Source organism: Carex rostrata, chromosome 16 (genome assembly GCF_964058835.1).
Source record: "Carex rostrata chromosome 16, lpCarRost1.2, whole genome shotgun sequence".
Taxonomy (NCBI): Eukaryota; Viridiplantae; Streptophyta; class Magnoliopsida; order Poales; family Cyperaceae; genus Carex; species Carex rostrata.
This window is the reverse complement of record NC_135933.1, coordinates 9725888-9752044: the sequence shown is the minus strand read 5'-3', so window position 1 is coordinate 9752044 and position 26157 is coordinate 9725888. Positions and strand designations below refer to the sequence as shown.

General features: G+C 34.8%; 2 protein-coding genes across 4 annotated transcripts; one reads left to right on the top strand and one right to left on the bottom strand.

Moving 5' to 3' along the window:
• Positions 1-9557: 9557 nt before the first annotated feature.
• LOC144567236 (vacuolar protein sorting-associated protein 2 homolog 3-like) lies at positions 9558-14314 on the top strand. Of its 2 annotated transcripts, none has more exons than XM_078317322.1 (11): positions 9558-9719; positions 10135-10179; positions 11414-11448; positions 11954-12004; positions 12109-12213; positions 12803-12874; positions 12966-13037; positions 13132-13212; positions 13305-13340; positions 13452-13507; positions 14079-14314. In XM_078317322.1, the coding sequence occupies exons 1-11, from the start codon at positions 9686-9688 to the stop codon at positions 14128-14130; spliced, it is 639 nt and encodes a 212-aa protein (XP_078173448.1). In that variant the 5' UTR covers positions 9558-9685; the 3' UTR covers positions 14131-14314. The 2 variants fall into 2 exon arrangements, with proteins under 2 accessions (XP_078173448.1, XP_078173449.1); XM_078317323.1 differs by having other exon boundaries at positions 9562-9719; positions 10113-10179.
• Positions 14315-15333: 1019 nt separating this feature from the next.
• On the bottom strand, positions 15334-21582 carry LOC144567235 (casein kinase 1-like protein 10). Of its 2 annotated transcripts, none has more exons than XM_078317320.1 (14): positions 20726-21582; positions 20593-20633; positions 20293-20362; positions 20049-20197; positions 19658-19753; positions 19486-19556; positions 19302-19363; positions 18950-19013; positions 18023-18107; positions 17388-17514; positions 17228-17301; positions 16993-17050; positions 16767-16903; positions 15334-16108 (listed from the first exon to the last, which is right to left on the bottom strand). In XM_078317320.1, the coding sequence occupies exons 1-14, from the start codon at positions 20799-20801 to the stop codon at positions 15782-15784; spliced, it is 1437 nt and encodes a 478-aa protein (XP_078173446.1). In that variant the 5' UTR covers positions 20802-21582; the 3' UTR covers positions 15334-15781. The 2 variants fall into 2 exon arrangements, with proteins under 2 accessions (XP_078173446.1, XP_078173447.1); XM_078317321.1 differs by lacking the exon at positions 15334-16108 and adding an exon at positions 16510-16685 and having other exon boundaries at positions 20726-21574.
• Positions 21583-26157: the final 4575 nt, after the last annotated feature.

Here is a 26157-nt window from a genome sequence, read left to right as displayed (position 1 = left end):
TGAGCAGCCCTATAATGACACTACACACATTTATATTAACACAACATCTTTAATAAAATTTAATGTATGGACAATTTTAATCTTCTTTAAATATTTTGCTGATTACCATATTTTTCCATAATATAATTAATGTAGTGATCATTTATTAAATTATTTGATTTCCATATTTGTTAGATATTGTTTTCCTTTTTAATTTATTTTATATTGAAGTAATCTTTTTTATCATGTCTCTTAATTTTTTTTTTATTATGTAGTATTGAATTGTTAATTAAGTTTGAAATCTTGTAATATTGAACATCTTTGTACTGTTTTTGTTTAAAAAATCAGACATGTAGTATATAAGTATTAGTTTACTAAATTATATTGTATGATTGTTAATTTGTTATTAATTATTATTATTATTATTATTATTATTATTATTATTATTATTATTATTTGAACTTTGTAAAACTAGAAAAAAATAGACCTCAATAAAAATTAAGCTGTTAAATGTTGTTAAATACTCTTTAAAAGCTTGAGTACTTGTTATAATTTTCCATTTTATTGGGACTTGTCTTGAGGCTTTGATTGAAATATCAGGATTTTCTCTCAATAGCAAAAATATAATATCTATTTTACAATAAATAAAATTTATAAGTGATAATTTCTATATATAAATTTTGAGCATTAATAAATAAGTTTTCTAAAACTAAGAATCTGGATAATATAAAACAACACGATTAATCACATAAAATGCCTACAAAGAAATACAAATATTTGTTATATTTTAAAAGAGGAGAGAGAATGAAAAAAAGCGTTCGGATTTTTTTTTTTTTGGTAAAAAGCTCTATTCGAGCCCAATTTCATTGCTGAAACTTTTTAGTTAAGTTACAAAAAAAAAAGCGTTCAGATTATAATAAATAGAATAATTATTTCAATCCTCACACTCCAGTACCCGCATTGTACTCCCATCTTTTAAACAGATTTTAACTTCCCATAAACTAACTTAACTAACTAGTTTAATTAAATTTATTCACAATACTGTAATTTTCCAAGTTTAATTAAATTCATGAGTATAAATACTTGGAAGATAATAAATTAATACTTGCATATCTAACTTGATATAACTATATAGAGGGACCACTCAAGCTACATGAGAGAAGAATCATACACGTTTTTAGAGGTGATTTTTTTTTTCAATATCTTCCACATTTCTCACGTTCTATGAGGAATTTTGCGAATCTAAAACCATAAACGTATTCTACGCAATTTTATCTTTCAAATGAGATCCATAATGATGTACTTTCGGATTCATCGCCACACAAGTATTTATACCTCATCGTGCAAGTATTTATATCTCATCGTGCAAGTATTTATACCTATACTTGTAAGTATTTTATCCCTAATCGTGGACCCTGCATCTCTGCATCACATTTTCCTAATCGTTCCTGCGTCAACCTTTCTCTAACAAAAATAGTTGACCACATAGGTATAAATACTTCCGTGCATAGGTATAAATACTTGTAATACTTGATATTAATACTTTTAAATGTCAGCAGTGTCATATGTGAAAAATACTAGGTATAAATACTTAAATGACGAGGTATAAATACTTGTGTGATGACGACCTCAAAAGTATGTCATAATGGATCTCATTTGAAAGATAAAATTGCGTAGAAGACATTCGTGGTTTTAGATTCGCAAAATTCCTTATAGATCATGAGAAATATAGATGAGATTGAACAAATAAAACTGAGAGGATAATGGGGGAATGAGAGTGCGGGTACTCATATCACGTCCCTAATAAATAAGAGGAGAGATAATATAATCAGATAAATAAAGATGTTAATAATGTGACATAGATAAAGATCTTGAAGCTAAACTCTATTTATGTCATAACCATCACGTCTTTACATAATAAATAATCTATCTGTACTCTAATTATAAATAGATATGACTAAGAATATCTAAATCAGAGAAATCAGAAAGAAATCAGCTGTCAAGCATTAACAAAATAAAAAATAAAAAATAAAATCCATCCTGCAATCAACAAGTAAAAAAAAACCATACAATTTAACCAAATAAATGAGTATGGTTAAATATCAAAGTTAGAAAACACACAAGTCTAAACAAACTTACATTGAACAGCTTAAACATTAGAAGTTCCAATTAAAGAGCATTGCTAATAAATTTGTTATCAATCCACGACAAAACACATAAGTCTAAACAAAAAAACAAAATACTAAAACATCAATCACACTCCACAGATCTGCTCTCCTTTTCTTCAAAATTATTATAATCCGCACTTATGTCATTATACCCCTAATTTTTAGGAATTTCACCTTTGATATACTAGCAAACTGTTGGCAAGAAATAATCTTACGTTGAAATAGCGAGTGCTCACTTTAAGATTCGTACAAATTTACATTGAACAGCTCAGATCTAACACGATTATGTCAGGTACCTTACCTGATCCGAACTCAGAGTGACAAGTAACTGAAGCAATCTATAATCCAAATTGAAGGTATGTTTGCTTGTCTGAGCAAGGCATTGTCACACCAGTCATTTGAAGTCATGATTTATTTTTCTTCTTTAATTCTGCATTGTTAGAAATGAATCTTCATGATAAAATGATTCAATTACTACAAACCTTATTTGCCAGAGTAAAATTACCTTGAGATTTGAGATATTACTGGTCAAGTTCTTAAATTTCACTTGAGATATTTGCCGAGTAAAATGAATTGTGTCTAAATTACATGGTCAATAGCAGAAAATGAGAAAAAAAAATTGTTTTGATGCCGCTCTTTTTGGTTTTGTTCTTCTAACTAAGTCAAAAATACATGTCAAAAGTGGTCTTCTATGTGGGAGCTTGCAGGTTCGAAATTTAGATAAAGATATCTCTTGTGGATATTAAATACTGAATTCGGATCACCCCCGGTATTGTAAAAAATAATCAATTACAATTATTGGATCCGGACCGTACTTTTAACATGACACGAATCTTAAAGGAACCCCTACATCTTCAATAGGCACTAAATTGAGTTAGTCTGACTGAGAATAAATCTAGATCGAAAAGTTGTGGGCTCCACTTTACAGTATCTAAGAGGATACTTGTTCATTAAATAGTTGAGTAGTTTGATCTCCATTTTTTCACTCAAAAACTAAACCAAAAGCGCATGAGATGGAGGTTTGATCTGGATTTTAGTCGGAGGGTTCAAATTCAAATGTAAACTTTGAGTTACTTCAGGGGATCCGGATCCGAATATTTAATAGGTGTTGACATAGAATTGATATTTTTATTAATTATTTCATTTCTTTTTATTTTGAAAAATGAGTGTACGGTTTCTCCTCAGTCAATTTCTTTACATAAAAATAAGATTTAAGCTTTTTAACCTTTTAAATATCTATAAAGATTTTTTCAGTCTGATTTCAAAACTATAATTTTCTACACATATCAAAATTTCAAAGTGTTGCTTACTTTAAAGTTTAAAGACCTTGTATTTGCCGCTATATCAGAATTTTATTCTCCTCTTCAATCATTATTACCTATATTAAAATTTAGTAAAAAGAAAAATTCACAGATTAATTGGCCAAAAAAACTAAATAAGGTCAATGATTACGAGATCAATTCATCACATACTCAATGAAGTCAATTCATCAATGATTAGAATTTAGAACTCCATGAAGTCAATTTAATAAAGATATCCAAAACATCAAAGCTGATATGCTCATCATCCACATTCCACCCGACATGAGAGAGAGAGTGATAACTGTTGATGAACAGTGAAAGAGAGAAGAGAATTTCTTTATTGATTTCATCAGTTTATTACAATTACAGAGAAGGCATTATATAGCCATCAGCTAACCAATGCTTAACCAATGCTTAACAGCCTAATCTAACAAACATATCTAACAACCTTTCTTAACAGAAATCTAACAGCCTTTGACTTTAGTCAAAGCTGTGGTATTGCTATCACCCCCCCTCAAGTCCTGTGGGACTGGAAGAACACAGAGCTTGGTGCGTAGGCTAGTAAACCGAGAAGTACCCAAACTTTTGGTGAGAGCATCAGCAAGTTGGTCTTGTGAAGACATGAATCGAACCGAGAGGCGACGGGAAGCCACCAAGTCCCGAATAAAATGAATATCAACCTCAATGTGCTTAGTACGAGCATGATGAACAGGGTTGGCAGCAAGAAAGGTCGCACCGAGATTGTCACACCACAAAACTGGGGGAGCAATATGATCAGAAATAAGTTCTTGAAGAAGAGATTGGAGCCAAACTACCTCAGCGGCAGCAGCCGCAAGAGCCCGATATTCAGCCTCAGTACTAGACCGGGCAACCGTGGTTTGCTTTTTGGAGGACCAAGAAAGAAGAGAGTTGCCGAGAAAAACACAATAACCAGTAGTAGAACGCCGGTCATTAGGACTACCGGCCCAGTCGGCATCAGAGAAAACCTGAAGAGAAAGGTGAGTAGAGGGGCGAAAAAGCAAACCAAAGGAAATAGTGCCTTTGAGATAACGAAGAAGACGCTTCACAGCTGACCAATGAGTTTCTGTAGGAGTGTGCATGAAGAGAGAAACCCGATTGACAGCAAAGGCAATTTCGGGCCTTGTGATGGTAACATACTGAAGGGCCCCCACAATACTCCGATATAGATGAGGATCAGGAAGGGGATCACCATCAGTTTTGGAAAGTTGAAGCCCACTTTGCATCGGTGTAGAAACAGGCTTAGCTCCTTCCATTTTGGCTCTATGTAAAATGTCATCAATGTATTGACTTTGTGAAAGAAGAAGACCAGAACTACTGCTGGTGGCTTTGATGCCCAAGAAATAAGAGAGACAACCGAGGTCTTTGATGGTAAAGGTAGCATGAAGGTTAGAAATGAGATGATCAACTAAGGATTGCGAAGTGCCGGTGATAATAATATCATCGACATAAACTAGAAGGTAAATGGCATCATGAGAGGTGCGTTTGATGAAAAGTGAGGAATCAGAATGGGAGGATACAAACCCAAGAGATGCTAAAAAATCCCGAAGTCGGTGAAACCATGCTCGGGGTGCTTGTTTAAGGCCATAGAGAGCCTTTTTGAGAAGACAAACATGATTGGGACGGTCTGGGTCAACAAAGCCCGGTGGCTGAGCCATGTAAACTACTTCATTGAGATCGCCATGAAGAAAGGCGTTGTTCACGTCAAGCTGACGAAGTGGCCATCCCTTGGAAATGGCTAAAGAGAGAAGGGTACGAATGGTAACCGGCTTAACCACAGGACTAAAAGTCTCTGTGTAGTCAATTCCTTCTTCCTGGGAGTAGCCCTTGGCTACAAGACGAGCTTTGAAGCGTTCAACGGTTCCATCAGTTTTGCGTTTGATTCTGTAGACCCATTTACAGTCAACAATATGTTGATGCTCGGGAGGTGAAACAAGTTCCCAAGTCTTATTTTGAGCAAGGGCATCAAGCTCAAGAGCCATGGCACGTTGCCATTCAGTGGAAGTTTTGGCTTGAGTGAAACAGGTCGGTTCATGGTCAAGAGAGGAAGAAGTCGTGTATGTGACAAAATCTGGAAATATTCTTTTGGGCCGAGTATTGTCTCTTGTACGAGTGGTCATTTGGTGTGTAGGAGGTGTAGGGGCAGGAGGTGGGGAAGGAGGGGGAGGGAAGATATGAGGTGATGGTGTAAGAGAAGAGGTAGGTGAAGATAAGGTAGAATCTGGAATAGGTAAAATGGTTAGGGAAGTAGAAGAGAAAGGTGGCTGGGAGTAAGAGGTCGGCTGGGAAGAAGAATTTGTAAACGGAAAAATAGTTTCATGAAAAACAACATGTCGGGAAATATAAACCCGATTAGTAGGGAGGTGTAAGCATTTGTAGCCCTTGTGAAGAGAAGAGTAGCCAAGAAAAGTACAAGGAAGAGAACGAGCCTCAAGTTTAGTTTTTGCATAAGGCCGTAACCATGGGTAACATAGGCAACCAAGAACCTTAAAAAAGGTAAAATCAGGTGGATGGCTGAAAAGAAGCTCAAAGGGCGATTTGAAATTTAGAACAGCTGTAGGGAGCCTATTTATGATGAACACTATGCTCTCAAAGATGTGATCCCAATACTTGAGAGGAATAGATGCTTGATCCATGGAAGCCAATGCAAGTTCCACAACATGCCTATGTTTGCGTTCAACAACACCATTTTGCTCGGGAGTATAAGGACAAGAAACCCGAAAGGTGAGGTCAGGAAATCGGCTCATGAGGGGTTTAAACTCAGTTCCACCATCACACTGTAAGGCTTTGATAGAGGTAGAGAGAAGATTTTCCACCCGGGTCTTAAAACCCGCAAAAATATCAGTCACTTGAGACTTGGCAGAACATGTGAATAACCAAGAAAACCGAGAGAAATCATCAACAAAAAGTATGTAAAATCTATTGCCAAGAGTAGAAGTTACAGGAGAGGGACCCCAAACGTCCACATGCACAAGTTCTAACGACTTAAAAGCCTTATTTGTAGATAAAGAGAAAGGTAACCTATGACTTTTGAATTTATTACAAGCAGCACAGTGAGCATCTGGAGAGACAGAAGAGATAAGCTGAGCCTTTTGTAAGTGCCGAAGAACAGGAGCAAAGGTGTGACCGAGCCGATTATGCCAAAGAGTGCCATTAGAAACATCACAGAGAAGAGCAGCATTAGTAGGTAGAAAGTAAAGACCTTGAGAAATACCCCCTTCAAGCAGCACCTTGTGAGTCTTGGGATCCTTAAGCACACAACCAGAATTAGTAAATTCGACAATTAAATTGTTGTCTCGAGTGAGCCGAGAAATGCTGATGAGCCTTTTTGTAATATGAGGGACATGCAAAACATTTGAAAGAATCAATTTTTGCTGGCCAGATAAGAGAAAAGAGGAGCCAGTGTGAGAAATTGATAAACCGTGACCATTACCAACACGAACTACATCATTACCTTGATAAGGAGAGTAGTCAGTAAGGCAATTGAGGTCAGGAACTATGTGAGATGAGGCACCAGAGTCAAGGAACCAGTCACTGGTAGGAGAAGAAGAAGGTTGAGCGAGATTGACCTGAGGCGGAGGTGCAGAATCATCATCATAACGGTACCAGCACTCTTTAGCGGCATGACCAATTTTCATACAAATTTGGCATTGCACAGTGACAATGTTGCCTTGACCAGGATTGACACCAGTACCACCATTGCCACGACCATAAGAACCATGCTGAGAAGCTCGAGAGGAGTAATTGGATCTCCCACGACCACGGCCACGACCCCTGCCTCTTCCTCCTCTGTAATTTGGCCTACTGAGCTGCTGAGAGATATAGGCGGCAGCCAATTGCTGCTGTGTTTGCCAAGGGAGAGTAGAGAGGAGCGCAGGAGCTAAAACGGAGGAAAGAACTGGAGAAGAGGAAGAATTTGGACCATTAGTGAGAGGTGTAGGCAATAACAGAGCAGATTGACTAGTGGAGGACCTAACGGGTCCGTTAGAAATAGAACCCGAACCGACTCCGTTAGAAATAAAGGGAGACTGAGGGGTCGGATTAGAAGGCACGCCGCCTAAGGTGAGAAGAGCAGCTTGATCACAAAGCCCTTGAGAAGCAAGGCGGGATTCAAAATTGAGGAGGTGACCGTGTAAGTCAGCAATGGAGAAGGTTGTAGGCTGGGAAGTGAGAGAGGTCACGAGAGAGTTGTACTCAGGTGGCAGACCAGCGAAGAGGCATAGCGAGAAATCCTGATCACTGACTTCACAGCCTATAGATCGCAATTAGAGAGTAATTGATTTGAGGCGGTTGAGGTATTCGGTACAGGTCAGATTGCCTTTCTTTAAGGTTTGAAGTTGAAGTTTCAATTCAAGAACACGAGAGGTGGATTGAACCGAATAAGTCGAGTGAAGCATGCGCCAGAGGTCAGCTGAGGTTGCACAGCAAATCGCCTGAGGAAGAATCCCTGGACCGAGGCTAGAAAGAAGCCAAGCTAGAATCAGCTGATCTTGTCGTTCCCACAGATCTTGCTGCAGATTGGAGCGATTTGCACCAGTGGAGACGGTGGTAGTGCTCGAATCAGTGGAGGAAGAAGAATCAAGATAGGAGAGAAGGCCATGACCTCGGATGACAGGTAACACTTGTGATTTCCAGAGCAAGAAGTTCGATTCGTCAAGTTTTGGATTGATCGAATAATGAAACTGGATCGGATTGATCACAGTGGGTAGAGTAGAAGGGTTTGGGGTAGGATTAGACAAAGGATCAGACATGATTGTCTGAAAAGGGGGTACTGGTAAAAGAGAAAAACAGGAGCAGCTCAAGGCATATGCCAAGTGGGCTCTGATACCATGATAACTGTTGATGAACAGTGAAAGAGAGAAGAGAATTTCTTTATTGATTTCATCAGTTTATTACAATTACAGAGAAGGCATTATATAGCCATCAGCTAACCAATGCTTAACCAATGCTTAACAGCCTAATCTAACAAACATATCTAACAACCTTTCTTAACAGAAATCTAACAGCCTTTGACTTTAGTCAAAGCTGTGGTATTGCTATCAGAGAGAGAGAGTTTCCAACAAAACTAATGCAATCAACTTAAATATCCAAAAGACATATTTACGTGAAACAACTGATGGCAATTCTGATATTATGTTTGGATGTGATTCAGTGGTGGTAATGTGGTATCATCCGATTTTAAATCAGCCCCTAAGATATAGGGTTGTAAACAGTCGGATACGGATCAGATAGTGGTCTTACCGTATCCTTATTCGTTATAATTTCGGATACAGATACAGATACAAATAGTCTTGGATACGGATATGGATCAAATATTAAACGCTACGGATATGGATCGGATATCGGACGGATACGGATATTTTTCATAATTAGTTTGTTGGTTACAAAACATCTATTATATTATTAAAAGATTAGTCACTAATTATGTAATACTATTATATTGTTTATCAAAATATATATATCCGATGTTCAAAATACAAGGATTCAGGTCCAAATTTGTAGATTTTTAAGAATAAAATAGAGACGGCTAACTCAATGTCTTCTTATTACATGCTTCGGCATGAGATTATTTACTCTAATTAAGTTTATTTGATTGTAAATGTCATCATCAATATTCTTTATAACGCATATAGAATATCAACTTATCTATACTTTCACTTTATGTTGTAATTTTTTTTTACTGTATGACCTTCAACATAAAAGCGACTACTTTCACAAAAAAGTTGTATTTAGTGGATATGGACATAGTAAATTCACGTCTTCACATTATGAATTTGTTGAGTTCTCTCGGGCCGGGCCTGGATAGTGAAAAGGCTACATTTTAACGGATCAAATCGGGACTCAAGGCCCAGTTAGATCCATATATATTCCGGGTCCGATCTGAATAAACCGTGTCGATCCATTCGGAAAGGTCGGCAAATAGGAGGTCTTTTTCGCATGAATTTCTATTTTCTTTACTCAAAAAAAGAAAAAGAATTTATATTTTCTACACCTGGATCATCCGTACTCCTCAGTTGTGGGTCCAGTCGGTTAATTCGGTCCATGCAATGTTCGGACACCGAGTCTTTCCATGTTTCCTGTATCAATTTCTCCTCGTCTTCCTTCGTTCTGTCCTGATTTTTAATCATCTGCCGCGGCAATTTCATAGAAATCTTAATCATTAAGCTTTGATCGAAGGAAATAGCTTGTTATTTCTCCGGTGATCAACGAAACTCTAAGATGAACCCCTTTGCCAAGAAACCCAACGCGCGAGGTGATCTGTTTTCCTATTTTATATTCTGAATTAAGCGCGATTTTATTTCTTCTTTTAGTTCAGACAAATTATGCGCTAAATTTGTGCTGTATTTGCACCCTTTCACCTTCCCTAAACTGAATTGTGCTTTGGTTTTGTAGGAAGCTCAATTGTCTTAAATTCTGAGTCAAATTTTTATGTTTGATTGACATCCAATTTCTTGATTTGAATGACATTGCACTAACAATAAGTTTATTGACTAGGAAATTTCAATCAGTAATTTTATTGTATATTATCATGTCAAATCAAGGTACTTGGTGTTTTAGTAATATCGTATGAACTGATTTAGTAGTTTCCTCAATAAACTGTTGTTTCTTAAATTTACTGTAAATGAAATTTTAACACATCTTACAGCTTTCTTCTCAATATTGTACAGAGGCACTTAGAAACAGTAAGAGGGAGATGACACATGCTACAAGAGGTAAGAAAATCTCATTTATAACAATATTTTTGCATTTGGAAAAATGATCTCTTATGTTTCAGCTTCTATGCTTTTTAATTTTCTGAACAGAAAAATAGGAAACAATCCAACAAGGCTTTTATTAATCCAATATTAAGGGAAATTTTTTTTTTATGCCACTCCAAAACATGGAATTTAGGAATTTGCCACTCCAAAACCTTAAATTCGCTAATTCCCACTCCAAAATCATTATATTTAGCAAATTGCCACAATTATACATATAATTCAGATATTTGATTAAAAATTTTCTGAAAATTCACCAAATTTTAATAGTGACCAAAATACCCCCGCTGATCAATTGGCAGCGCTGTTTGTGCTTGTTGACCCCTATTTGGTTCCTTTGTTGCTGCCTTTTTCTAATGCCCTTGTGAAATAGTTATCTTGTGTGCGAAATGGAGAAGGCGAATGGTATGGTGAATTGATGGATGTGGTGAAGCCTACTCAGAATCATACTCTCACTCTTAGTAATTAGAGAAGAATGTAGGGGTTTTGATCGAATTTGACCTTAGTTGGCTGCGGAGCTGAGTAAAACCCTAACTCTATTCGAAACTACAGATGAGATACTGGTTCGTTGTAGTGTAGACTAGAGAGGAAGTTGCAAATGGAGAAGGCGAAGGCCAGGTTGTGCTTGTGCGAAAGAGAAATAAACCTCCCCTTTGTTGTTTGTTGACCCGTATTTTGGTATCTCCTCGCCTCCCTTAAATCCTTCTTCTCGCCACCCTTCTTTCTCTGGAACCGCTTGTCAGTAAAAATAAAAGGGAGAAGGCGAAGGCCAGGTTGTGCTTGTGTGCTTGGCTGCCCTTGTGAAATAGTTGCAAATTGGCTGCCCTGAAGGGCAATTTTGGAAATACCAAAATCCGTTTTATTATACACTACTTTTCAGCAAATTTTAATCAAATATCTGAATTATACGTATAATTGTGGCAATTTGCTAAATATAATGATTTTGGAGAGGCAATTAGCTAATTTAAGGTTTTGGGATGGCAAATTCCTAAATTCTATGTTTTGGAGTGGCATAAAAAAAAAATTTCCCCAATATTAATTAGTAACCTGAGATATCATGTAATTCACCTATATTCAATTTAATTTCACTTTTCTCTATTATTCTTCAAATGATCACATTTAGAATATCCATGTCTACTTTCAATTATAAATACAAGTTTTATAGCTAATTTATCTGTCTTTACCATGTCAGGCCTAGAAAGGGAAATTGCAACCTTACAAGCTGAGGTAAGTAAAACCCATCTCTCAGTTCCTTCTTCAGTCACATTAAATAAGGCTTGAAAGGGGGATTAATGAATGGGAGATTTAAAAGAAGCCCCAGAATTGTCATATATGCAAACAGCACCACAATTTTTTGAAATTTTTCCATTAATTCTAAATACTCTTGTTTGATATCTGCAACTTAGGTTGGTATGGTGGCTACTATGCCAGTAAATATCAATGGTTTACCAAGCTTTGCCAAGCACAAGGGGAATAATTTCAAACAAACAAATTTAAATGTTTGGCTTGGAGTATACATAATGAGTTTGTTGTTTATGGATTGATACAAATATGTCGGTTGGACTTAATTGCCTTGTACCAATCTTCATTTCTAAGTGTCGGGTTTACCAAAAATTGTTGGGTTTAAATTGGATTTCATGCTTATATAATATTTTAGATCTTTTCTCACATGTGTAAAATTAAGCAAGCAGATCCATTCCAGACTTATAATTTTTTTTCTTTCAAATTAAAGGAGAAGAAATTGGTTGCTGAGATTAAAAGGACTGCCAAAGGTGGAAATGAGGTTAGTACATAAAATGTGTCTTATAGTAATAAATTCTATGGTAGTACTTTGATCTATGTATCAATATGTTGTTGATACTTTGCAACCCTTTCTGTTGTTTTCAGGCAGCAACTAAAATTTTAGCGCGCCAGCTTGTCAGGCTAAGACAACAGATTGTAAAGCTTCAAGGAAATAGAGCACAACTGCGAGGCATAGCGACCCACACAACGGTAAAAAATATATTTTATATGCAGGTTCATACCTGTTTTTTACAGTACTTACCAGTACCTGGTGGTGTCTACTAGCACTAGACATTAATCTATGCATTAATATTTTGTTAAACACAACCAAGATAAGAAGAATAGATAGAGGCTTCATTGCTTCCTACCAGAAAATTTAGATTGGGGGTTGGGGGGTGGGGTGTTAATGTGTGGTCACTGAAATTTGAACCCAAGTCTCCACAACCACTGAGTGGAGCTCTAACCACTAGGCGACAAGTACACATTTAGTATTTTATGAAGGGGATTAAATTATATATAAACTTAAAAAAAACAAAAATTCAATTAAATTTCAATATACATGATTAAAAATTTTAAATTCACGGGGTGGCTAAGCACCTCTAGCATACATGTGGACCCTCCCCTGAATTACTAGTTGAGTTTATACTAGTGTAGTTCTAATGGGTTGATTATCACAATTTGGTGTGATAATTCTTGATATGGATATCTAGATTTGAAAGACTTGGTTAACTTATTTATGAAAAATTATCTTATTTGGCATTTTTATGCAATGTTAATATTTGAAAGTACTCTCTATCAGGCAATGCACGCTAATACATCTGTTGCTGCTGGATTGGAAGGCGCGAGCAAGGCTATGGGAGCAATGAACAAGGTTTTGTATTTTACTTTTTCTATTTCGATTTGTTGATTTTATTTTAAGTAGTAATCTTTAATCCTTTTATTAACTTATGTTCCATCCATAGCAAATGGATCCAGCTAAGCAAATGAAGATTATGCAAGATTTTCAGAAGCAATCTACTCTAATGGATAACATGGTAAGCATTACAACTTGTACTCCTTTTTCATTTAACTGAATCACTAAAATATCAATAAAAAATAATTAAACTAAAATTTGCATATGTTATCCAGACTGAGATGATGTCCGACTCCATCGACGGTGCATTAGATGATGATGCGGCAGAAGAAGAGAGTGACGAATTAACCAACCAGGTAATATTTTCAGAACTGCTCTTATCCGTATTATCTCTGCTAGTTTAGATAATATTTTTTTCTTCTAATTTTCTTATGTTGGCATGTTGTAGGTGCTTGATGAGATTGGTATTGACTTGGCATCACAGGTCTGTTTCAGTTTTTTCTCTTTTTGCTATTCTTTTTAATAAACATTCCCTTTGTTTTTTTCACCTAAGTGAAAAACTTTAGCTGATCTTAAAATTTGAAATTTTGTGTAGCTATCTTCTGCTCCGAAAGGGAAACTCGCTGGAAAGAAGGCACAGATTGACGACAGGTTTGCATCTGCTAAGTTCTTGTACTTTGTACTGTAAACATTAGTTCCCCATTCGTAGATAGATAAATTTTAGAGTGAGGCTATGGTACCATGCACAGCGGATATTGGTTCATACTATGGACCAATATCTGCATTTTTGAAGTTTAAACAGTCGATCTGAACCATTCAACATGATCTCCATATGAAAGTGTACTTGTAGATCAAAATTTACATTTTTTAGAATTTTTTAGAATTTTTTAAATATTTTTTTAGATATGTAGAAAATCACTTAACTAAAGATTCTAGCCCATTCAAAAGCAGTGATTTTCTACTTATCTAAAAATAGTAAACAAATTCTAAAAAATGTAAAATTTAGTTTGCAAGTACACTTTCATATGAGATCGGTTCAGATTGACCGTTTGGAATTTGAAAGTGAAAATATTGATTCATAGTAAGGACCAATTTGCGCTATGCATAATACCATAGCCTCGCTCTAAATTTTAATAATTTTTTCTCCCATCTTCCATGAAAAAATTAAGGTCTTGTACAGTAAAACTAATTACTGGTGCTTTAATTATTGGGATGCTTGCAGTTGGGAAAATGAGGAACTCGAAAAGAGGCTCGCTGCTCTGAAAAGCTCCTAAGGTCAAGTTGGACATATCACACAGATTTTTTTTTTTTTCAGTTCCGTTTTATTTTTATTTTTATTTTTTTGTGTTAAAGAATCACGAACCAGTTGCATCGTGTCATTCTGTATATTAGGAAAGTGTAAATACGGTTTGAGAATGCATAAATGCTCTGTGCTTTTCTACAGAGTGAATTATTTCATTATTTGTGATTATTGTAACCAGTTCATATGTTCATGTAATGGATAACGAATTGAAGAAAAGCGGTGTGACGAAACAGAAATTTATCGTTCAGTCCGTATCTATACCCGCAAAAGCATTCGTAAAAATTATATACAATATTTCTATCCAAAAGCGACTAAGCGAGTATGATAATATGCATATTATGGATCGTCTTTGTGTTGTTGGTTCATATTTTGTTTTTAAGTTCTAAATAGTGAATTTGAACCACTCAATATGATCTCTATATGAATATTTATTTAGAAATAGATTTTATGCAGCTTGGATTGACTGTTTAGAATTTGAAAAAAGAGATAAATTTCATTGTTGTAAAAAAACAGTACACGCTCGTCAGACATATATAATACCGTTAAGCGATTCAGTATGTGACCGATTAATTAAAATTTTATGAATAATTTTAAATTTTCATTAAAATTATGTATATACTTATAATTATTAAAAATAATTAATTTACCTCATCAAACTTATCAAATAAACTTATTTTAACTTACTTTCATTATTAATTAATAATTTTATATGAAATTGTCAACGTATACTCGTTCTTTGTATCCATATCCACATATCATAAGATGGAAGTAGACATCGACAATTTATAATCTTTTAAGAAAATACAGATATCTGTATCTACATATCAAATCCTTTGTTTTTCTTCTTGAAATACTCATGTATTTTGTATGTTTGTCATATTTGATGGATATCAAACAAAATTTCTAGCAATCCGCTTGTTTACACCTCTAAATCCCATGAATTTACCCTTTATCTGAGCATGCTCAATTCAATCGCACGACTACATCATTATGCAATTCAAATATTTGACATGCTCCTCCATCCCTTTATTTACAAGTGGAACGTTCGTGAAACAATTTGTTGAGCTACTGTTTGTCCAAGAGTCCAAGGTCAACAGCACCTGTCAGGGAAATTATTCTGGCACATTACTAAGGTTCACCCACATGCACAGATATAAAGAATCAGACATTTAAGTTTGGTAAAAGTTGGCACGAATGAACATACAATTTTATATGTCAATTCCAACAGTTCTTCAGGTGTATATTTTTTTTTATGACAATACAACAACAGTTGAGTTTCTTACACAGGCTTCCTTCTCTCTCTCTGTTTTTTTTTTTTTGCACAAACATGAAAAGTAAAAATATAGAGTGCTGACCAAACTACCCCTCCATATTGCACAACAGTACACAGCCAGCGATCTTATAACACTCTGCCCTCGCACCGCGAAACAAGCAAAAATACCTCCCGATACAAACACCAGTCAAATTAATTCCAGCCTGTTCTTTTTCCCTCACTTCACAACTTAATGAAACAAGAAGAAAATGAAGGGATTCAAAAGAAAAGTAAAGAAAACAACTATGCATACATGAATACTTTTTCTTTCAATAGAACTTGAATTGAACGAAGCAAAAGATTTGCTTCTTCACTTCCTTCTCTCAGCACTAATAGAAAGAAATTCGAAATTCCGGAGTGCTGAGGGGTCTTCCCTAGGGACTGGGCCCCGCGAGGTGGCAGTGGCGCGAGCTAAGGGAGATGCTCGCGCTTCAACACTGCCAGAGTGGTGTAGCCTTTGGATCGAGGATGGACGGCTGGTGCTGCTTGACATCACGCGGGTCGTTGACCGATTAATGTCATTCGGGTCGCCTCCTGAGGAGCTCGGTGGCCGACTGGAATAGTAGACTGCGCGTTTAGAGGTGCTCCCATTGCGAGAGGAAGAGGCACGTGTGGTGGCCTTCTCTGCTGCATCACTCTGAATAAAAATAATTGATTTAGATGTATATTCCAGTAAGAGACTCAAATTATGTTCTGTGCCCAGAAAACTGGTCGGTGTAGATGGAAAATGTTTCAGCTCATCAAATTGAAATGCTTTGTTCCAGGTAGTTTAAATTTTTTAAGTTTATTTTGTATGGTTGAGGCCGTGTTAAGGTTATTTAAAAAAAAAAAAAATCAACTTCTTAGGTCTGGTTGGGATCACTCTGCATAATAATTATTGATTTTTAAAGTTATATGTTCTGTGTACAGTAATACTGTTTCCAACACTACTGCCCTCTTCAATAATACAATACCAGTTGATTAGGATCCCAGAAAGCTGGTCTGTGTAGATTTTAGGCAAAATGTTTCAGCTCAAATCAAATTGAAGTGCTTTGTTTAAGGTTAGTTTAAATTTTAAGTTTATTTTGTATGATTGAGGCCGTGTTAAGGTTGTTCAAACAGTTAAATTTTCAACTTCTCAGGTCTGGTTGTGATCAGTGTTAGGTTATTCAAATTCCCAAAATATCAGCTTTGGTTATTCGCTCAGTAAGGTAGTAGTAGCAAATGACCCAATCCTGTCAAGTAATTTCAAACGTCCAATCAAAATTAAGAATGTTTTGGTGCATCTACCAGGTAACATTAAGAAAAAATGTCACCTCTTTAGTGGAAGCCAATGCATCCTTCAGAGTTCTGTGCCTTGTCGGTTGTTCGCCATTCTGGCCAGAAGCCGAAGTACTTTTTCTTGTAAATGCTTCCACTGCACCAGAAAACCGATCCTTTATCTCTTGCCCCACTGTAGCAGTAAATTAACAATTGCAAAGTTCAGTTGCAATGATTTTGATAAAAAAAAATGACACCATTGCTTGGGTTTAGAGAACAGACCTGAAGTTTTATCTATTCTTTCGTTAGATGGTCCAACACCACCTGGTTTCACATTAGGCTATTTAACAAAAAAAGAAACACATACAGATGGGTCAGTTACTCCAAAGAATAATACAAATATTGAGTAGTACAATTTGATCGATTAAAACCAAACAATTTGTATTGTCAAATCCTATGCTATTGCAATGGCCAAGAGCACAATACACAATTTAAAAAGACAGATAAAGAATCATACTCGCACTCTTGTGTTGGCACCGATTTGAGGGTATTTGAGTATAGTCCAATCAAATACATAGTCAAATTGATAACCTGAATGAAGAAACATAGTCAATTCATCAAATTTTGAGACTGAATATGCTCAATAATTGTCAAGGAATAGGGTTTAAAAAATGTACCTTCTCTGATAAATAGGTCACGGAATAGCCTCTTCAAGTAGGAGTAGTCTGGTTTGTCATCAAATCGAAGGGAGCGGCAGTAATGGAAGTAAGAAATAAACTCAGGTGGATACGATTTGCATAAAACCTGGTTCAAAATATATATTTTTTTAATTTGTATAGTTAATTCTCTTCAAAAAAAGAGTGAGTCTATGGTACTATGCATATTACGATTTGTTACTGTGCTACAACTCTATATTCGAGTTTTCAAATTCTAACGGTCGATCTGAACCGTTCATCTTGTTCTTCATATTAATATGTGTTTGGAGACCAAATTTTACATTTTTTGAAATTTTTTTACTATTTTTTTAGATTTATTGAAAATCACTGTTTTTGGATGGTCCAGAATTTTCAGATCAAGTGATTTTCTAAATATCTAAAAAAATAGTAAACAATTTTCAAAAAATGTAAAATTTGGTCTCCAAACACATATTAATATGGAGAACAAAATGAACGGTTCGGATCGACCGTTAGGATTTGAAAACTCGAATATAGAGCCGTAGCACGGTAACAACCCGTGATATGCATAGTACCATAGACTCACTCTCAAAAAAATCTAGCCATTTAACGTTAGAAGATTGACAAAAATCAAATACCTCAACAGGAGTCAACATTTTCTTCTCACTGATTTTATCATATTTTTGTTTCTTAGTGCCAGCTTTCAGACCTTGCCATGGGAGGCTAAAAAGAACATACAAAAAAATAATTTTAGTAAATGTGAATAAAATCGCAAGCTAACTTTGAGTACATGTAATGAAACTTCCCGAGTTTGAAATTTATCAACCACTAGTACCTTAAAAAATAACATTTCCACTATGAGAAGTCCTAATTCTCTCAATTCTTATCAATAAAAAAGGTAATTTTCTAACAATAAAAAATTTCTTAATGACAAGCACATGGGCACTAGTATTGGATAATGGTACAGGAATAGAAAGAAGTACAGAATCTCCAGCATTATTTTTTCAAACTTCACATTATTTTAAGTGACACAGAGTAGAGAATCCTAGATTTACTGCATTTTAACTAATGGTAACCTAACTAAATAATCATTGGGCCAGCTAAGATTCTTCTGACCCCAGTTTTTGGCCCCTTTATTGGTTAGAATGTTAGATCCTCGTTCTTCTAAGACAAATTCAAGAGATGCTTGCGCAAGCAACTATATAATGAAAATGATTAAAAATTATATTGCTCTCTTTCTAATTGATCTCCGTTCATTTCATTAGAATAAACATGCTTATAGTTTCATTAAGGATTTATCCAAAATATATATTTAATTGAAACATTGAAAACTTTGGCTCTGGTTAACCTGTGAGATAACTGCTGCTGTGAAATTTCTACTGCCATACATGATAATGTAGAATTAGTCTAGACCTAATTAAACTATCACAATTAAGTACAAGAGAATCTCAAATTCTAATGGGAAATATCATAATTTAGAGTTTTAATCAGTACACACACAATCATACAAAACATTAATAACAAAGTACAGTCAGAAAATGAAATAGAGAAAAATTAAATCTAACCTTCCTCTAAGAAAATACATGAGCACATAACCAAGAGATTCCAGATCATCCCTCCTGCTTTGCTCTATACATTAAATAAACCGTATAAGATCAAGTCAGAGACATTAAATTAAAGATATGAACCAATGAAGGTTAGGCATTTTCATTTTTACAAAGTCTTATTTTCCATTATTCCTATAAAATATCATCCAGAAAACAAATAAAATTCAAGTCAACTGAAATAGGGTCTTAATGGCATATTAGATTTTTGTATGCAAAAGGAGGGTTCAACGGGGAACTGTTCCCAAGTTTGAGAGAGAGGGAGAGGGAGAGAGGGGAGGGGGGGCAGGAGGAGCAGATTAAAAATGCATACCTACTCCAAGATGAGTATTAACACTTGCATAGCGTGCCGTACCGGTGAGGTTCTTGTTCTCTCTTCAAATTATTAAAACAGGTAATTAGTATGGATTTCAGAAGTATAAATCTTCAAAATATGCTTCTGTATTGGGAGGAAGTTCTTCAAAATTTACAAGTTAGAATTCCATACAAAATGTTACCTGTAAGGAATATGCTTGTGAGTGTGGAGATCTCTATACTTCTTTGCAAGGCCGTAGTCAATGATATAAACCTGGATATACAATAAAATCGGGACATCAACATTAGTCTTATAAGAATGAATTTTCATAGAGCAGCGTTTACAATATTAATGTGAAAGTATATTAACTTAACCTGGTTGGCTTTTCGGCCTAACCCCATGAGGAAATTATCAGGCTTAATGTCACGGTGTATGAAACCCCTTGAATGCATGTACTCAACCCTGTTAATCTAGAAAAAAATCATAAAAAAATTAAGATTAATTTCTCAGCATGTATAACCTTTAAGAGGGAAGAGTATCCCAACAACAAAATGTCACAGTATCTCATATTATCCAGTGAACAATAGTAACATGCATACCACACTACCCACCTAAAAAATAATGCATCTTCTATGCCCTCGCATAATGGGAAAGAAGAGGGGTAGTTTGGGTTTGTTTATGAACCTTGGGCACGGTGGCATGTGTTTGACATTTCAATATTTTGCAATGATGAAACAAAATTATTACAAAAGACAAGTCACGTACCAGCTGATCGGCAAGCATAAGCACAGTTTTAAGAGAGAACTTTCTATTGCAATAGTTGAACAAATCCTCTAAGCTTGGACCAAGAAGGTCTATCACCATCACATTATATTCTCCCTCCACACCGTACCATTTCAAGTGAGGCACCCCAGCTTCATTTAATAAAAAGAAAGCAGATACGTGCAAAATTAGCATGATATTATTATACTCAAATTAAAATGAAAAATAAATTTTATAATCAGCTTACTTCCGCCTTGTAAAAGCATGTACACCTTCGACTCATATTGGAGCTGGGGATGCTTTGATTTCACCGATTCCTATAACAGTATAAAAACTTTTAAGATATCAATCCATAAAGATAATTTAAGGATAAATAATGCTATGACTCTACATTTACTTTAGCTTCTAAATTAACAAGATCAATCTTTCTCTTGAGTTGCCGCTAGTTACAGGCTTACGGAATATGTGAGTTGCACTGTAATGAGTTCAATAATACAGCAACTAAAGCAATGTTGTGCAAATAAATGTGGATAGGAAAACAGCATACCAGTTTAATAGCCACTTCCTCGCCAGTTTGTATGTTGACACCTGAAATATATTGAGAAATAATATAAAACATACACTATGATATATCAAATGAAGTTAATTGTCAATAATAAATAAGAGAGGCAATTACACACCGAGATACAGCTCTCCAAAAGATCCGCTCCCGATCTTTCGACCGAGCTTAAACTTCCCACCAATCACATGCTCCATTTTATTTTAAAGCACCAATATGCCACAACTACGAGAAATTAATAATATGACCCAATTTGTATAAATCCTCAAGTTTCCAGTCGATTCAGAGAAAACCCTCTTCTCCACTTCCTCTGGATTCCGTTCACCACTAACACCAATTCTCTTTCTAGTTCTTCAGATTCGACAAATTAACAGCCCGGATCAAAATCCAAGTAGATATTTCCTGAAAATTACTGAGAAAAGCTTCCTCTTCCAATAAAGACCAAGAATTTATTTCACGAGTTACTCTTCTCCAACACAAAAAAAAACTCAACAAATCTGCACCTACAATTCAAGTCGGTGCAATTCCCAAAGCAATTGAAATTGCACAACCAATTTAATAAGGGAACCCTTTAAAGTTCTAAATCCATATCAAATACCAACGTTTCTCCCAGCTCCCCACAAACCTCGAGATTCAGGAAGTCAACATTCGAAATCCGTCAAAATCCGAGAAATTTCCCAACACTCCGATCGATTCGGACCGTGAAACCCCAACTTCCAATCCAAATTTCTCCCAAATTGAGGATGAAATCGCCTGTCTCAGATTCTGTGAAAAAGGGCTTCGTAAAAAAAATTGAAAATTGCAAAAATGCGGGTTTGGGGATTTGAGTGGGGGCACAGATTCAACAAAAAAATGTGTAAAATATTGAACAAGTAATTTTGTTTAATCTGTGAAGAAAAACAAAAGCAGAGATTAGGGGATTGTCGGAGAAAGGCGAGGGACAAAGGCGGAGAGGCTGGCGCAAAAGAAGGGAATAATAAGGGGGGCATTAGAAAAAGAGCCACTAAACTAATCCCTTTTTCCCAATCACGCCACCCGTTTCTACGATCTTCTACTTTTGCCTGGCGTGGCATTACACAAGAAAGCATTTTTTTTTCATCTTTGCTAATTGCTAGGGCTGAGATTTTGAAAAAAATGTCTCCAAATTTTTTACACATTATTGTTGCAACTTAAGCAACATGAGTGACAATTATTTTTCTATTGTGAGATTTCATGACAATTATTTGAATGAGGACCCACTAAAATATTATTTGTCAATTGTTGATGTGTACATATATAATCAAAGATTTAAAAAAAAAAATAAACTTATTGTTAATTTGTCTGACGTCTTATGAATTTCCTAATATAAAATTCTCTAAAGACACATCATTGTTTAATGGCACTTAAAAAATATTTGAATCAATTAAATCGTTACTTGATACTCTGTTAAATATCGTTAATTTTTTTTCTAAAACTTGACATTGTGTTAGTTTTTTATTCTTAAAAAGAGACAAAATTAATACAAAATGCACTATTTTTCCAACAAAGTAAATAACAAATTCTAAAAAAAATATATTACCAACATACAATGTTTAATTTATACATTGAAGTATCATTTTTCAGACAACTTTTCAAACAACGTCGAAAAATATGTTGTCTTTTTCTATATTTTTAATTAATTATTTCATAATTAAAATATTTATACTTCCACTCTTCATGCAATATTTAGCATACTATTTAATTAATGATTTAAAATTTCAATAGTGGTAGTATTTTTTTTTTTCTTCTTCTTTTTGGAAAAAAAAACTTAAATATTCAGAGAAACAATTAATCTGATGATGTGCTCTTAATTTCTTGAAGTATGATAATTTGAGAAAATTGATATCCAGAACATATAATATAGTATGTTAAATACTAATTTACGCTATTTATGTAATAAACTAGAATAATCTCCAAAAAAAAATTAGCAAACTTAGTTTAGACTGTTATAGCTTATAATTCAATCTTCTAGTGAACGAAAAAAAAGTACGAACTGAAAAGGTGTGATGTGTCAATCGGAAGTGGAAATTCGTAAAAATGGATAGTGATCAACAACGAAACGAAAAGATAATAATAATGGCGTTTTGGTGAGGCCGAAATAAAAATGAGTGAGCTGGTAGGTTCTATTTCTTTAACAAGTAAAACGAACAAATTAGGATGTTGCTTAAGCTCTCCCAAAGTAGCATCTCCCGTATAATCAACCAAATATATAGATCGGTTATTCTCTCAAGCAATCTAACTTAATATCTATCGTTCCTCATCTATTCAAAATTAGCGCAGTTGAACATTATAAAACAGCCACAAAAACTTAACGAGAATTATCTGAATTTGTAATTAAGAAAGGTTCTTAATACTCATAGCCTAGATAGTTTTAATATTATTTTAATTATGTAACTAGTATACATAAAACTTATTGACTTATATTACAATTTTAATTTAAAACTGTAATCATTTATTCACTGTATAAAGTATTTATACTTTTGTTAAGTTATTTGTTGATTAACATTTTCAGTTAATACAATAATCTTTTTGAAATAGTTTTTTTTTCTGCATAATTGCTTCGGTGAACATCAAATAAGAAACTAACTTTTTTACTTGCTAAAAGTACAATTTATCAATGTTACTAAATTAATTTATATTTGAAAAATAAAAAATATCTTGTGAATTATTGTACATTCGACTAATTGTAGATAATCTCATTATAAAAAAAAAATCATGTTAACAAAAAGGAGATATTTTACAATGGGAGTTTTAGTTGGAGCTCTATGTCAACATCTAAATATAATTAATTCGGATGTATCATTGTTTTCTTTGGATTAGTTAGAACTGGGGCACCGGGCCAAGCTAAAGTATACTGATCTTCTGTGACACTGAGAAGTACAGCCAATGCTGTTAAATCTTATGTTAGGCCCAGCATCAGGCATCAGCAATGAATTAATGGTGTTAATACATAGCACAATCAGATCTAAACCTCTAATTTTGAATTAATGGGGGTCAAGAGCATCTACATGGCAAATTCTTCTAATTAAAATCTCAGATGACAATTTCATTTACAAACTGAGGGATGTATAATAGATTTATAAAAAGAAAGTTTTTTTTAGCGAAATTACTTTCAAAATGTCATGTTGGTAAAAAAATATTAATTAATTCCTATTCGCACATCCATCTCAGAAATTAATTTATGGGATGTCTGAGAATATCTTTTTTTTTTAATTTATTAATGCTAAAAGAAATCAAAATTAGTTGCATGAATACAATGCTTTAAAAAAAATTCTATTATTTCTATTATAATTTAATGAATGTGGATGAGCTAACTAATTAAATTTCCAATCTGAGATTTTTCTTTGGTATCATGGAAATTGAATTTCCTTGTTGTAATATTAATGTACTAATTTCCATATATTAATAAAATATTAAAAAAAAATCGTCTACTTGGTTTAAGATTATTGCATGAAAAGCTGATTAAGTCACAGTAACTTTATATGCCATGCTTTATTATATCATACCACATGAAAAAAGCTATTCTCTAGACAACTTTATCAAAAAGAAGCATACTCATTTCGCTTTTTTAAATTAAAATATTCTCAGAGGAGGATCATAAAACACTCACCGGTGAACATGGCATGCAATGCAAAACCGCCCAATGATCGTGGAATTAAATCTTTCATATAAATATATACCTGAAAACGACATGAAAAGCAACCTACATTACAAATTCCAATTTTCTTTTTCTTGGAATATTTTTGCATAAGAGAAGCATTTTAATGTCAAGGTACTTAACTCACAAATTTTAATGTTTTTAATCATGTATATTAATTGAATTTTCTTAATTTCTAAAGTTGTCTAAAATCTTTCTTCATGCATATTAATTGAATCTTCTTAATTTTTAAAGTTCTCTCTATATATATATATATAGTTCATTTTAAGTAGTTTAATGTTAAGGTAGTTAATCTTGATTCATTAATCACATATTTCATTCATCTTGAAGATCTCCGCCTTTGTTTTAAGTGTATCTTTGGTATAACCACCAAGCGCCTTAAATCCGTGAATGAACATGCATGCCTGATTCTTTTTGAATTCCCAGCTTATAGGGCCCTGAGCCATGGGCCTCCGAACTGATCCCTTAAACAAACCAACAACTTGAATAGGCAAACACAAGGACTTGGGCTGACAAGGCCCAAATGCCATGGGCCTGTCGGAGATCTGCACAGGCTGTAAGATATTCGAGACCCCGAGACGGCTCGGCCCAAACTCCTAAGTTGTCAAATCCCTAAGTTGGTGCGCTACGCGACAACAAAAATTCGACCTATATAAGACCCAAAGCTGAGCCTGAAAAGGGATTCGCATTTTCACATACACAAGAGGTATCAAAGGTCATAGTCCGAATACCTCATACACACACACGAGTCCAGCCCGAGAGTTGCATCCAGCCACCTCGAGGGCTAGCATGTATCACCAGCTCCTTGAGAAACTGGAGGTTCTACCTCAGAAAATCTAGGTTTCTGCTCACACTGTGCCCATGCATGAACACCGCCACAATATCTCGATTTGAAAATCTGTATTCTTTAAACAAGTTTATTCTTGGAATAACATACTTGTCAAGGTCATATTGGATTAACAATCTGTTCTTCTGAACGATCTTTAATAAAGTATGGTCATTGTTTACAACAAAATCTCTCCAGAAGAGGAGGCGGGACAGAGTGTTTTTCAATAAACGGGAAGCTGGGGTGTATCGAATCAACTGAACTAGGAATTCCCCAGAAAACCCTCCATTTTTTTATTCAAGTACCTTTGGTTTTAGGGTCTTATCCACGTTCCCAGAAGAGGCGGGTAGAACGAAACAGCAGCCTTGATCTGATCATCTGATAGACCCATCTAGATGCGGATCCACGATTTTGATCAGAGATAGACACAAAATATTAATAAGAGTACAAATTTTTTCTTAATGAATCAGAGCAAAGTAGTATATAGGGATCTAAAAAAATCACAGCACGATATGGTTCCGTCAAGGCACATGTGCCGGTTACGTGCTATGACTTGCGTGTCCTGTGTCATGGCCACCCTTCGAAAATTTGACACAACAAGGCACATCACGCAAAATATTTATTCACAACACAACACGTGTGGTCAAGGGCGGATGCGTGATTTTTGCCAGGGAGGGGCAGGAATTGGATTCAAATATCTTATCGGGTACAAACTCATTAGCGTATCGGGTCGATTCCATGCCTTAAAATCTAATTTTTTTGAAATTCACAAAAATGAGATTTAGATTTATTGAAAATAAAATCCATAATAATGTTTAACGTGTTAAACCGAGAATTTCGATATGAAGAACTCAAAAGACCTCCAAACAGTTGATTTTATATGAATTTTACAAGATTTAACGCACATTTGGGTGCAACTTGGGTGTGTTAGATGGCAATTCGACCAGTCGGGCCGCCCCACTATCATAGAGCCACCATTTCAATTAATTTGAACTCCTCATTTAATGTAACCTCTAATTTTGGGTACACCCACACCACATAGACCAAAACA